Here is a 15387-nt window from a genome sequence, read left to right as displayed (position 1 = left end):
AAAATGCAGCGGTTATAGTTGAAGTCATAGATTCTAGTTCTAAGAATTTATCAAGCATTATTGCATGATTTATAACACTATGGTGCGTTTCTCTGCACTGCAGATGATAAATACAGGCAATAGCACTTATTAATACAGTGATGCATATAACACTATGACAAGTCATGTAACTGCACAAACTGACACATGTTTCTGTCCAACATCTAAAAGTATCAGGCTGATCAGAGCCAAAAATAATCACAATGTCCAATCAAAATCAGCTGGAGTTTTCAATTACGGCCAATCACATTGGCCACATGGAAAATCACTCAGATTATAGAGCATCAGGGGCGTATCTATACTTTGGCCAGGATGGCACTTGCCAGGGGCGCCGGCCGCCAGGGGGCGCCACCTGGCAGTGCCACCATAGCAATAGATGCGCTCTGCAGTGCTGTGGACAGATAGGTTATGGTGTGTTGGGCACCCGCTGGAAAGGATAGGTAGGTAGGCTGTGGGTGGCCACAGCCACACTGAGCACAGAATGCTGACCCGGCCGCTGCTGCAAGTTTTGTTTGCCGGGTGCCCACTGCAGTGTATATCAGCGGCGCACCCGGCTGTCCTCACTTGCTGCTGTGAGGGTTGTGTATATAGATCCCCTTCAGTAGGTACATCTACGGAAGGGGATCTGTCCACAACCCTGCTGTGAGCTCTGCTCTGCCACCCTCGGCTCCCGCATGGTGCAGTGACTCATCTCCCAGTGCAAGGGATCGAGGAGCTGTTCGGCGCGGCACAGTGAGGTTACAGGTCAGTCTCTTCTTGTTAGTGTTGGCAGGGTAGGGGGTGGTGGTGTGTGTGTGTTATTAACAGGTCAGTGACAGTCTCTTGTTAGTGTTGGTTGGGTGGGGGGGTGTGTGTTTGTGTTAACAGGTCAGTCTCTTGTGTGTGTTTGTAAGTATGTTGTGTGTATGTTATGTGTGTGTGCATGTATACTGTGTGTGTTTGTAAGTATGTAGTGTGTATGTTGTGTGTGTGTATGTATGCTGTGTGTGTGTTTGTAAGTATGTAGTGTGTATGTTATGTGTGTGTATGCTGTGTGTGTGTTTGTAAGTATGTTGTGTGTATGTTATGTGTGTGTGCATGTATGCTGTGTGTGTGTTTGTAAGTATGTTGTGTGTATGTTAAGCGTGTGTGCATGTATGCTGTGTGTGTTTGTAAGTATGTTGTGTATATGTTATGTGTGTATGCTTGTAAGTATGTCATGTGCGTATGTATGCTGTGTATGTGTTTGTAAGTATGTCATGTCTGTATTTTATGTGTGTATGTTATGTGTGTATGTATGCTGTGTGTGTTTGTAAGCATGTCATGTCTGTATGTTATGTGTGTGTGTATGCTGTGTGTGTCTGTAAGCATGTCATGTCTGTATGTTATGTGTGTATGTATGCTGTGTGTGTTTGTAAGCATGTCATGTGTGTATGTTATGTGTGTATGTATGCTTGGAAGTATATCATGTGTGTATGTATGCTGTGTGTGTTTGTAAGCATGTTGTGTGTATGTCTGTATATAATATATATATATATATATATATATATAATTATTGAACACCCCCCCCCCCTACTGTGTGGTAGGGGAAAATGCAAGAGAGAGGGGGGGGGCGCTGTCCCTTAGCTTGCCAGGGGCTCTCAGACCCCTAGATACGCCCCTGTAGAGCATGCTAGATTATAGAGCAGGGGTCGGCAATTAACGGCCCCTCAGCTGTTGTAAAACTATAACATTGCAGCACGCCTTGCTAGTTTTGCTGTTTGGCCATGCTAAAACTGTTGGAAGGCATGCTGGGATATGTAGTTTTACAACAGCTGGGGGGTCGCTATTTGCCCACTCCTGTTATAGTGCATAATCAGTGTTAAAATGGGTACACACTATATGATATGTTGGTCAATCTTGTGATTCGTGATAAATCGCAACGACCATCATATAATTTGTATCCCCTATTCCACCCAATTCATAGTTTGATGAATTGTGTGGTCGCGTTGTCTCATCTGATGTGCTACACATGAGATGGGATGCTGAAACAGACGATGGTGTGTTGTTACACTAAGCATGTAACAATATATCGCATCATCGAATGGCTGATAGTGTCGTGTGAACGGTGATGCCATATACTAACACATCGCACAGTCATGTCAGCAGATACCCAGCTTCAGAAACACTGAGGATAGCAAATACTCCTCTAATTTATCCAAGGTTGATGTAGCCATACTCTAAATAGTCACTGTTATGTTGTCAAACAATTGTTCTTACTTCTTTACCCCACCAATCAGCATATGAAATGTAAAACTGAACTGGTGTTCCTTGATTTCATTAGTAATATGGGGGTGTGGTATGATATGTCGACATTCATAAGAATGAGAATAATATTGACAATGACCATGTCAACATTCATTCATCATGTAGATGTTTTCAATGAAGCCTCCCGCTCCCCCGCAAAGTTTGCTTCAACTCCCGAGTTTTTGGAAGCCATTGGACTGCGCATGCGCGATTCGGGGGACGTCATGATGTCACGACGCCATGTTATTTAAAGGCCGGCCACCGCAGAGTTGTGTGTAGTGGTGGCCGGCGCTAGTCAGCAGTGCGCATACAGAGTGTGCTTGGGTGCGGCATCAGCGGCAGGCAGAGTGGAGCCTGGTAGCAGCGCTGGACTGATTGGGACAGCGGTGCAGGTGTCGGGCATCAGTGAGAGTCTGTGAGCAGCCGCATGGAGACTCAGATCACACACCACAGTGCCTGTCTGCAGCGGCAGTGGCAATAGCAGTGGATCCGTCCCCCTTTCCTACCTGCACATGGGAGCCATGGGGACTGAGACATGCGGGAGGAGGAGTGATGTTGGAGCTGACCCGGTGCAGAGAGAAGCTCTAGTCTGGAAGGAGAGAGCGCTGTACGGTGGTGGCTGGGTCTGGGAGCTCGGTGGAGAAGCTGTAGGAGAAGTGTCCGGCCCCAAGGTGAGTGTCAGTGATTCTACCCCAGTAGCTCCATGGCACTGACCTCTGTATATGTGTAGGGGGGCACTAACCTGTCCTGCCCTAGGCAAAAGTTTGACTGGTGCCCCCTAGCAGATAATCCCACCAGCAATGTAAGTGTTTATATGCGGATGTAGTTATATTGCTGGCGGATGGGATGCCAGCTGTCCATATACTGATGCAAGAACCCCTAACGTCCATACCTGGGTAAGTATGTTAAGTTTCCCCAGAATGGGGGGGTTAGATTTAGGAACTCCCGGGGGGTAGATTAGGGATAGGCACCCCCCAGAGTGTATTAGGGTTAGGCTACGGGGAGGGGGGCTTAGGGTTATAGGCACCACTGGGGGGAGTTTAGGGTTAGACACCCCCTGGGAGGGTTGGGTTGGTTTAGGGTGCAGGAAAGGGGAGGTCAGGGTTAGGCACCACTAAGGGAGGGTTAGGGGGGGGAGAGGGGGAGGGTACTTATCTCCTCTGTCGGGATCTTCAGTGATCGAGCTTCCATCTATTCAGCCGCCGGCATAGCATACTGATCATATATATATATGTATATACACATAGACATGTACACACAAATGTATTGTACACATACATACACATCCTATAAATATACATACATATTATATATATATATATATATATATGTATATATATATATACACACACACACACACACACACACACACACAGGTCCCAGTGCCTTCAAATTTAATTAGTAAAAAAAAATAGAAGCTGCTTGACTTGACGTGTGTGCAGCGCTGGTGATCGGATCACTGTAGAGATCCGATCTCTGGCGGGGGGCCCTCACAAGGGGGGCCCGGGGGTACTTAACCCCAGTGCTCCCCTAGCTCTGGGGTAAGGAGCAGCGGTGAGTGACAAAATTTGTGGGTCCCAGGGACCCACCACTGTAAAAAAATGGGGTCCTGTCTGACCATTTCTGGGTCCCATCAAAATTTATGCTTTAGAGCTCCCCATATGCCTCTCAGACCTCCCCAAATCCCCCTAAAATGCCCATCTGATACCCCCAACAGCATCAGATATCCCCACAAGCCCCTTAAATGCATGTTTTAATGCCTCCAAGATCTTTCAGGTAATATGACTTGTCTGTTCACAAAACCCATAGTGAATAAGTAGGCTTACCATATCATCACTTTAAACTGGGACACTAATGGATTACACAGGTTCTGTGGCTCATTAAAACCAGGTGAAATCCAGGCATGAAGTCAGCCAGTCACAGAACCTGTGTAATTAATTAATTTGTCCCATTTTAAAGCGATAGAATGGTTAGCCTATGAATAACGCTTTAGGTAATAGGCATATTTATCAAAGGATAAATGCCCGGTCTTTACACATTATGCCGCACATTAATGCCCTTAACACATTATGCCACACAGCAATGCCCAGCCTTTACACATTATGCCACACATTAATGCCCGATCTTTACACATTATGCCATGCAGTAATACCCCTTACAAATGATGCTGCACATTAATGCCCTTTAGTCCCCCTATGCAGTGCCCGCAGTAGTAGTCCCCCTCTTCAGTGCCCCCAGTGGTAGTCCCTCTCTGCAGTGCCCCCAGTGGTAGCCCCCCTCTGCAGTGCCCCCAGTGGTAGCCCCCCTCTGCAGTGCCCCCACGAGTCCCCCATATGCCTCTCTGGAGGTAGCTGCCCCTCAAATAGGAGTGACCTGGGCCTTAGGCCCAGATCACTAAAGGGCAAATTGGTGGGTTAACTACTGGGGACCCACCTATTTGCCCTTTAGTGACCTGGGCCTAATGCCCAGGTCACACACCTATTTGGGGGGGGGGCAGATTCCTTCAATTGGGCCTAATGCCCCCTATGTAGCCCGGGCCTTGTGCCCACCTATATACGTACAGGCCTATTGCCTGAGTTTATGCCACGGGCCTAGGGAGGGGTAAATAACGGTGGCCCAAGGCCGCCAACTCGCACAGTGGAAGAGGCTGCGGGGGGGAGCTTCGATAGCTCCTTTGCTTTCCACTCCCATAGTCCTCTCCGGTCCTCAGCTTCTTTCCACAGCAGCAGCCAATGAGAGTCTATCTGACTCTCATTGGCTGCTCTAACAGACAGCGTTATGTCTGTCTCTGCAGGGGGACAGCCAGCTGTCAGGGGTTGGCCACAGCACATCGCATCACCGGGTTCTTTAAAAAAGTGAGTCGCCACTTTAGCGCGTATTTGCGAACACTGGGGAGGGCATCGGCAGAGCCTTGGAATGCCCCTAGGCATTCCAGTCGCCCCTAGGCATTTGCTTAGAATGCCTATGCCTAGGGCTAGCTCTGTGTGGTAGGGCAGAGATATATTGTCAGTGGGGGAGCTAGGGTCTCAGCTTATAGGAATATATACGCCCATAGGTGGTAGACACGCCCTTTGGGTGGGGCAGACCACGCCCCCTCAACGGCGCATTCTGCTTCCATCTGCAATCTCCCTGAAAGTGTTTTTCAAAAGTAGGCAAGTATGGTTAGAATGTCGACATATAGTCCCTGGTGGCCCAGCTTATCTGCTCTCTGGTGGCCCAGTGGTCAATTACCTGCTCCCTGGTGGCCAGTGCAGCTTCCAGGTCCCAGCAGTCATGTGGCCGTCACTTCTGGGTCAGACCTGTGATCCCCCAGCATTCCGGTAAGTATTCTTCTGCTATCCCTAACCTTAATTCCTATCCCTAACCTTAATTCCTTCCCTGTACCCTCCCTCTAGTGCCTAACCATAACCTCCCCCACCAACGCAGCCTAACCCGTTACAGCCATATCCCCTTGTGTAGATGTACCTTGACATCACCAGTTACTGTCCAAAGTCATTCCCTACCATCCACTTGGGCACAGAGGGGGAATATAATCTAGTGGTGAGCGAAGCGAGCCACTGAGCCCGAAGCCACCTCCCCAACCCACACACCCTAACCCTAACCTCCCCCACCCATGTAGCCTACCAAAAAAACCCTGCCGGTAGTCTAAGGAGAAAACGGTCCTACAGACATCTACAATGGACAGATAAGGGGACGTATTATATTATTTCGTTATTTTGTCTGTTATACAGTGCCTTGATATTGGGTCTATCCTAATCTTTTTTCATTAATCATTGTTTAATTTATTCAAGTCAGTGAAAGATACTAGCACAAATATAAAACAGGAAAAACATGCAAATTACAGTAGTAAATGTTTTCCTTATAATTAGGGTCACCTTCAAAGGCGAATCTGTACAGTTCATTTGCCACATCATTGACCATTTCTCCAGATGGGCTTTCCTTGCGCAAGTCCTGCAGTCTGACCATGAAATCTGAAATCACCTCATTAATACTCCCTATATAGGTCTTGGCTTCTGACGGCTTCAGCATCCTCTTGTTTAGAACTGTTCGAAGAGCGTGCCATTTCTCTGCTTGTCTGGGATAACAAGATGGTCATATGTCATACTGTTATACACGCAGGTGTCCCAACTATTTCCAATAGTAATCAGCAAGTAAAACTAATCTCTCTCTCCCTCTATGTATCACAGGCTGTGTATTAATGAGTTGAATTACACACATTAAATAACTGGAGTGTTTATATTTAACTAAGCAAGTTCTTTACACTTCTCTTCTGCAGCTTTTCTATCTGAACAGAGATGAGAGTGACTGAGGCTGCAGGAATTGCACTGTGGGGGTCATTCAGACCCGCTCGCGAGCGCAGGACGCTTGCAAGCGGGTCGATGTTCCCCCAATGCGCATGCGCACGACGGAGGGAGCTCCTTCGTACGCATGCAGGAGACCCGTATAACAACGGCCAAGCCGTCGTTATGGGTCTCGCACTAAAGGGGGCGTGCTGTCGATGGTGACTGACAGCACGCCCCCTTTAGTGTGCGTAACGGGGGCGTGGTTGCCAGACGGAGGTGTTCCCATGGGAACGCCTACCGTCTGAGTCCGGCCCCACTGACATCACTAGTGATGTCAGTGGGAGTGATTTTGGCTCTGATAGAGCCAAAATCACTCCAGGGCTTGCAGCAACGAGACCCTACCACAAGGGTCTCGTCGCAAGCCCGATGGTCGCGATGGTCTTGACCATCGCGACCATCTTTTTGGCCGCTCGCATATGCTGTGGGTGGTCACCCACAGCTATGGGGGCGGCCAGTAGGCTGCTCCATTTTAAGGTAGGTGGGCACTGATTCAGAGCGAGCGCTCTGGTCAGAGCGTCCGGCTCTGAATCAGGCCCTGTGTGAGTTGCTGTATTGTTACAGCAGCTCAAATGACTGCAATGTCTCCAATGTCTTGGAGTTTTGGAAGGAGCTTGCTTAACCTACAGTATCTGCACTGGAGACTAGGAAGGGGTGCTCTGCTGCTGTTTCCTACAGCTGCCCGCTGCCTGTCACGGTCAGCACACGGAATGACTCCCGCCTTCCGCATCTGTCCTCCTGTAGTGAAACAAACAAACGAACCAACAACTCGGACACATCTGTGCAGTGCGCACAGACAGAGGCGAGGGCCTGTGCTTGGGAGCTGCCAGTCACCTCCCTCTCTGTCGCTCGCTCGCTGGCTGGGACAATTCCTATATTGATGAATAGAGGCTGCAGACAGCTATATTGATAACAGAGCAGCAGAGGCAGTCTTGGCGGTTCCTGTGCAGCCATGGTGGTGATGGACAATCAGGTATGGTGGAGGAGGGAGGGAGCAGGTAGTCAAAGGACCCACGGCAGGGGGGACATGTAAGAAAAAATTTAGCTGACAGGAATGCATATGAGGAACAAATTAGTGGGCATTTGAGGAACAATTTGGTGAGCAGGGGGGCATGTGAGGAAAAGCTAGTGGGCAGAGTTGATGTGAGAAAAATCTGGTGGGCAGAGTTAAGCTGGCTATACATCAACAATTAGGGCCCCATTAATTAACCAAGCTAAACTCCAGCAGCATTTTTCTTTTCGTATTACTGTGACACAAACGAAAATTCTACTGTTATTCAGCAGTACCCCTCCAGCGAGATCCAGTGAAGTCCTTCTTGTCGGTGAGGTCTTCAGCTCACCTGCTGGCAACCTAACCCTGCCAGCGACGGGCTCCTGTGTAATGTGAATGTGTGCCGAACCATCTGCGCATGTGCATGACATGTTCACCGGCAGGGACCCGTCAGTGCCTGAAAGGCACCGCATCGCTCTCACCATCTAAAGATGGTGAGAACGATGCTGTGACAAACAGTGGTAATCTTAGATTACTGCTGTTTGTTAAATACAGAAAGGATAACGAGCGCTAAAGGGGTTATGCATTGTTAATAAATGGGGAACTTCATTAGGGCAATTCACGGGTGACTGGGTTGGGTGATTTTCCAAATCCAACATGTTGGACAATCTCGATTTTTAACATGTATTTTGTCAGTCGATGATAATCATAGTCTGAAAACGGATTTGATTGCTTCAGTTAATGGAGTTGATGTATAATACGTCGTTATGGGGATTTAGTTATGTGCGCTGATACCGCTTCTCCCTATGTATAAATGTAGGGCTAGGTGGTAAATGACAGGGGTGCTAGTGTGCCGGTCAGACGCTGAAAGAGGTGAGTTACCACTCTCCCTCTTCAGCAACGAAGATAATACATGCCGCCGATGAAGGAACCTGGTTCGCCACGCTAAATGGGTGAAGCAGGTCCTGACAAATAATGTCTGTTGCCTGCCCCTTCATACATCTCCTGCCAAAATGTGTTGTACATGTCCAGTGAAAACCATGTTGACGACATGTTGATTAGATTTTATTTGTCATGTCCTAAGTGTTTTCTTGCAGTAATGTGTATTGGAACATATTTGAAGAGCTAATGTTTTCTCACTGAGCCACGTTGCTTAACCCTTCCTTTGTCTCTAATTACAGATGGGACGTTTAATTGTGTGTGATACTCACTGACTTGTATTGTGATGAGAGGCAGTGTTGAGTGAGGGGGGGTGTTGAATAATGAGCTCCTCATATCCATAGAGCAGCAGAGCTGACAGTCACTAGGAACCACTGTGGCTCTTTCCTCTTTAGCGTTCCATGAGACTGGAGGTGCCCTCTGAGACACCCAGCCATAAGAGCCATACAGACTCCTACAGAGTACCGCAATTACCACCACCACTATTACTGAGGGGCATAGCAGCACCAACTAACTGGGCATATACCATCCTGGCGCACTACAACATCCAGCATTACCCTTATGCTCCAGACTGCTCCAGTATTGTTAAGGTGGGTATCCACTAGACAATAAATTGGACGATTCGAGCGATATCGCTATCGTTCATCATCTGCAATATCGTCCAGTGGAAATGCCGTCAACGACCAGTGATGCGTGCTCCTGCTGGTCGTTGACAATATCTTTTTTACGGCCCGTACTTGCAGAGCAACCTGACATATCAGCAGATTCTGCAAGTACGTGGTTGAGGGAGGGTGCTGGCACTGAATGATATCATTAATGATATCGTTCAGTATGGATGTTCAATGTCATTAACGACATTGAGCCCGGCACTGCAGGGCAAACACTAGACGATATCGCTCATGGAACATATCATCTAGTGGATACCCATCTTTAGTTTGTTAGTATTCCTCTGTCTCTATGCCACCTTGTTGTTCTACATGGTTAAATAAACCTAAGATCTGGTTAAGCTGTACCACGTGTGGACTTAACGCCACCTATGCTGTGCCACTCAAAGCACCTATGCCGCGCAACCCGTACACCAGGGCCCAGTGTACTGTCTGTGGTTATATACATATATTTACATATTACTATCGATCAAGTTACGGACCCCATTGTCCTTCCTTTGTCACTTTGCCAATTGGTCACATGCCCAGGCCAACTCTGCTATACTTTGCTAATAGGGTTGATATGTGGGAGAAAGCTGGTGGGCAGAGTGGCATATTTGGTCTGCAGATATGTGAGGGATAAGCAGAAGGGCAGTGTGAGGCATGTGATAAAAATGCTGGCTGGCGTTGGGGTGCATATGAGAGAAAAGATGGTGGGCAGAGAGGCATGTAAAGGAACAGAAATATTTGAGGAAACAACTGGTAGACAGTGGTATATGAGGAAAGAGCTAGTTGGCAGTTGGAGATTTGAGGGAAAAGGTGGGTGTGGGAGCAGAGGGAATGAGAAGTAAAAGGTGGTTGAGACTTTCGTGTTATCACTATTTACCTTTCTCCTATTTAGAATAGATACTTTTGGGGAATTCAATTCTAGGCAATATGTTGCTGTACTAATAACTAAGAATTATGGTACCCTGACATTGCACATTTCTTCTTCCTCCAGTAGGGTGCTGTTATAAGTCGCGGTCACGACTTGTCTCCTTCGAGCAGTTTACCCAGTCAGGATGGGGTTACTCCAGTTTCTCCTGTCACTAGGCAATCGGCACGCCTTAGGAAGTGACGTGTCATCCACAATGCAGTGTGATTGGTGCTTCCCTCTATTTGTACACACTGGACTTTTGCCGCCTCACTGACTATAGCATATCTGTGGATTTCATCGGCTTGGCTGCATGGTCAAGCGTTCTGTTCCTCCTCGTTGTGTAGATTTTCTGAAGTGGCTTCTGTGCTACCTCCGGTTGTCCAACTTTTTCTACAGCTTCCTCACCGCACCTACACCACCGTGCTGCCATCGGCTCCCCAACCGCAGCACCGACTACTTACTCCTACCATCGGCTCTTGCCGCACCTTCGGCACATTTTCCGCACCAACAGCTTCCATGCTGTTCCCTGTTCTCAATCTTCTTCAACGGCTTCTATACCTCAGCACCTACACCTCCGTGCTGCTATCGGCTCTCCAAGCCGCAGCATTTATTTTTAACAACCAATCTCCGGCTGTTGCTCCATCAGCACATTTGCCGCACCATCTCAAAGCCACAGCATTATCATTTACTACCAAGGGTTATGGCCGCACCATCGGCATACAACCCACATCATCGGCACATTTGCCATATCAAAGCCACAGCATATCCATTGACTATCTACCAACGGCCATTGCTGCATCATCGGCACATTTGCCGCATCATCGGAACATTTGCTGTGTCATCGGCGCTCAAAGCCACAGCATATCCATTGACTGTCTACCAATGGCCAGTGCCGCACCATCGTTACACAAGCCGCATCATCAGCACATTTGCCACACCATTGGCTCTCAAAGCCACAGCTTTTACCATTGACTGTCTACTAACGGCTATTGCCGCACCATCGACACAATTGCCGCGCCATTGGCACATTTGCCGCACCATTGGCACAGTAGCCCCACCATTGGCACACTTCACACCATCGGCTCCCAAGCCGTATCTCTTTATCTGAATAATCTGCAAGACTCCTTCTTTTTATCTCAAGGTTCCAGTTGACACTCCTTTAAGCTGCTACTATTCTGAGCAGGAAGTCCAAGCTGCCGCCTAAGTACCGGTGAGCGATTTATCTCTAAGGGAACAACAGGCGGTTGTTAGTGGTGGAAGACCTCGTAGTCTGGGTTCTAAACGGCTTACTTGGAGTGGTCACTGGTAATCGTAACATTATAGTCGGCCTAATAGTGAAAGAAAGAGTTGTATTGGACTGATAACTTCAGCTAATATGGAACAGGGGCAGAATCCTGCACAGGTGCTTGCAGCTCAAATTCAAGCTCTTGCCCAGAAGGTTCAGGAACTCTCATTAGGTGTTAAGAGAGCCGTTCTCCTGTGATCCCAGTTCCTATCCAAGAACCGAAAATGAATTTGCCGGATCGGTATTCTGGGGATCGCCGACAGTTTTTAAACTTCTGCGAGAGTTGCAAGCTTTATTTAGACTTCATCCAGTCTCTTGAAGGACGCAGTTGCAACGAGTGGGACTGGTAATCTCTCTCCATCAGGGGGATCCACAGACCTGGACCTTTGGATTGCCTTCAGCCCATGCTGCATTACAGACCGTGGATGCCTTCTTTACGGCCCTGGGCCTATTGTATGATGACCTGGACCGGACCGCTCTGGCAGAGTCTAAATAGCATTCCCTCAAACAGGGTCAGAAGGCAGCGGAGGATTACCCCTCAGAGTTCCGCAGATGGGCAATTGACGGGTTGGAACGAGCTGGCTCTATGCAGCCAATACCGTCTCGGTCTTTCTGAGGCCATCAAGGACATCCTCGTTCAACATTCACCTTCTGAGTCCTTGGATGATCTAATGCAACAGGCCATTAAGATTGACCAGCATCTACGGGAATGAAAACGAGAGCAAAACCTTCCCACCAGGTTGCCTCGTTCCCTCGCTTGGGTTCCACCTTCGAAAGCAGAAGAGCCAATGCAGATTGATGCATCTCGCCTATCGCCAGAAGAGAGATGCAGAAGACGGTCTTTATGTATTGCAGTTAGAAAGGCCATACTGTTAATAATTGTCCGCTCAGAACGGTAAAATGCAAGGCCTAGGTGTTCAGGAGAATTTGCATTTAGGCCTGGCTCCCATTTCCTCCAAAACTTCTATTTTAGTTCCAGCAGCCATCCAACTTTCTGATTCCACTCTGACTACTTCGGCATTTCTGGATAGCGAGGTGGCAGGCAACTTCATGGATTTCCTTTTCTTCCGCACTCTGGGTGTTCCAGCTGTCCCTTTGGATCAGAAAATCCCAATCTGTGGTCTGGATGGAGGATTGATTTCATCAGGTCATGTTAAATTTAAGACGCCTTCTCTCCGTTTATCTGTCGGAATTTTGCACTCTGAGACTTTGTCTTTTTATCTCCTCCATTGTCCCTTGGCTCCAGTCATTCTTGGTCTTCCGTGGCTTAGGGATCATAATCCCGTTATTGATTGGCAGTCTGGAGAGATAATTGGATGGAGTCACGCTTGTCAGAATCATTGCCTGGTCATTCCAGTTCGGTCAGTACAACCTGCGGTTGCTGAGGCTCCTCCAACCATTCCACTTCAGTACCAGGATTATGCTGACATTTTTTCTAAAAAACTTGTGGATGTCCTTCCTCCTCATAGGCCCTACAACTGTGCCATCAACTTGTATCCAGGTGCTAAAATTACCAAAGGTCGGTTGTATTCCCTTTCAGTACCAGAGGTAAAAGCTATGAGAGAGTACATCGAGGATGCCTTGGCAAAAGCATTCATCCGCCCCTCTAAGTCACCAGTAGGAGCTGGCTTTTTCTTTTGTGGGAAAGAAGGATGGATCCCTTTGTCCCTGTATTAACTATAGAGGACTTAATAACATCATGGTAAAGGAATTAAACACTGAACGCTCACTCAAACTGGGTGTACTAAAAGGCAACAAACAAATGTTCCCGGCGCTAATCAAAAAATTTGTAATCTATTTATATTAAAGCAATTGTGCAAAGGTTCTTAATGTGTCAAAAGCAGCAGGTCATTGATAGTGGGGTTTGTGAGGACCCATAAAAACCAAGACAAAAAACAATGAGAACAGACTGCGCTAATAAAAAATCTACTATAAGATGACAGAATTCACATGCATATAAGGACCAGTCATGGCTCCAAACTAAAAAATAATAATGAACTAATAATTTTATTATTTTTATATTTATTCATATATGTAAATACCAATATTCAGATTAAATATAAAAAAAGACAAATATCTCACAGTCAACAGAATAAATATACAATACAATAAAACCATGAACCTCTATTGTGTGTACAGAACCACCTGTATGCCAAGTTGGAGAAATGTGATTTCGATGTCACTCAGGTTTCTTTTCTGGGATATACCATCTCGTCTCAGGTTTTCGATGGATCCTGGTAAAGTCGAGGCTATACTGAAGTGGGTCCAACCAACTTCCCTTAAGGCTATCCAGCATTTCCTCGGCTTTTCTAATTACTATCGCCGATACATCAAATCTTTCTCCAGCATTGTGGCACCCATTGTGAATCTGACCAAGAAAGGAGCGGATACCCAATATTGGTCAGTTAAAGCAATCCATTCTTTCGAAGACCTCAAGGTTGCATTCACTCAGGCACTGGTACTCCGACATCCTGATCCTGACCTTCCATTTGTCCTAGAGGTGGATGCCTCTGAAGTAGGAGCTGGAGCAGTTTTGTCACTGAAAGACCCTTCTGATGATAAGTTGCACCCATGTGCATTTTTTTCTCGCAAATTCTCTTCCGCTGAACACAACTATGATGTGGGAAATCAGGAGTTGCTGGCAATTAAATGGGCCTTCGAGCACTGGAGACACTGGCTGGAAGGGGCCAAACACCAGATTATGGTTTTTAGTGACCACAAGTGTCATGATCCGGTGCAAGTGTTCCTCTGTAGAGGACGGTGAGACGGGGGGTTTGGGTGACTAAGGAAGTGACTGAACTAGGTCTTCTAGTTGTGGCCGAACCCAAATTTGCTAGACCTGTCCAGGTACCTGTCGCAGTGCTCTGGACAGGTACCTGGGAATGGCAGTAGACTGGAAACTATAAAATTAAGTAAATGCTATAACACAGGAGGTGAACCGAATGCTTGAATATTGGAACACTCTAGAAATCCTCATCACAGGCTTGCTAGAGAATACTGGGAATTGCTAGAAATGTTGGTGCTGATTTGCACAGACAAGACTCAGAGCAGAGTGGACACAGGCATGTACTGGGAATGCTAGAAATGCAGGTGCTGATTTGCACAGACAAGACACAGAGCAGAGTGGACACAGGCATATACTAGTAATGCTAAGAGATGCAGCTGGGAGCTAATTAGAAAAAGCAGGTAATCTGACACCTCAGTAACACAGGGAAATTGCAGAAGAACTGGCAGAACATTACAAGACACACAGGCATAGAAACATACAAGACAGGAGTACTGGGAGACAATGAAGTCTCAGACAAAAAATAGCATGGAAGCTAATGCAGGAATACTAGAGAATTGTAAATGGGCTGAAGCAACACTCTGAAGGGAAACACAGAGCAACACTTGTGAGAATCACAAGTCACTGGAACAGCGAAGTCGAACAGCAGTTTCCTGTTCCTGGAGTCAGACTTAAATACACCTGTGTAGCTGATCATTGGATCAGAGGATCAGCTGAGTGACCACAGGAATACCATTGGGAGAGACTAGTCAGGTGATATGAACCAACATGGCTGCGCCCATGCCTGGCACCCCGGAAACCAGGACGAATGCATGGAAGCCCTAGTGGACCCCAGGGAGAATACTCAGTTACCACTCACCTCCACTCCCAGCGTCTGGACATCTAAGCCCAAGGACACCAGCGCAGAGGTGAGTAGTGGCCGATCCCAGGCAGCATCCTGACAACAAGAACCTGTCTCACATTCAGTTTGCTAAAAGGTTGAACTCGCGGCAAGCACATTGGGTATTATTTTTTACCCGGTTCAACTATCTAATCTCCTTCCATCCTGGTTCAAAGAACATCAAGGTTGACGCAATGCAGGAGCTTCGAACCTATACAACAGGTCTCCAGAGCAGACAAAGCTATCATTCCGGACTCCTTCCATTGTGCCACTACCTGAAATCTGGCTGATCTCATTCGGGCC

At 47.3% G+C, this 15387-nt stretch overlaps 1 protein-coding gene across 1 annotated transcript in view; it reads right to left on the bottom strand.

Moving 5' to 3' along the window:
* CYP27A1 (cytochrome P450 family 27 subfamily A member 1) overlaps nt 1-15387 on the bottom strand; it is a 142667-nt gene that overhangs the window by 86351 nt on the left and 40929 nt on the right. Inside the window, exon 3 of the mRNA XM_088472354.1 lies at nt 6180-6379. Coding sequence (XP_088328480.1) covers nt 6180-6379 — 200 coding nt within the window. The remainder of the gene's footprint in view (nt 1-6179; nt 6380-15387) is intronic.

The sequence above is a fragment of the Taudactylus pleione genome, unplaced genomic scaffold, assembly GCF_031769625.1.
Source record: "Taudactylus pleione unplaced genomic scaffold, aTauple2 ptg000122l, whole genome shotgun sequence".
NCBI classification, from domain to species: Eukaryota; Metazoa; Chordata; class Amphibia; order Anura; family Myobatrachidae; genus Taudactylus; species Taudactylus pleione.
The sequence above is the reverse complement of the archived record's forward strand: the minus strand, read 5'-3'. Positions and strand labels throughout refer to the sequence as shown.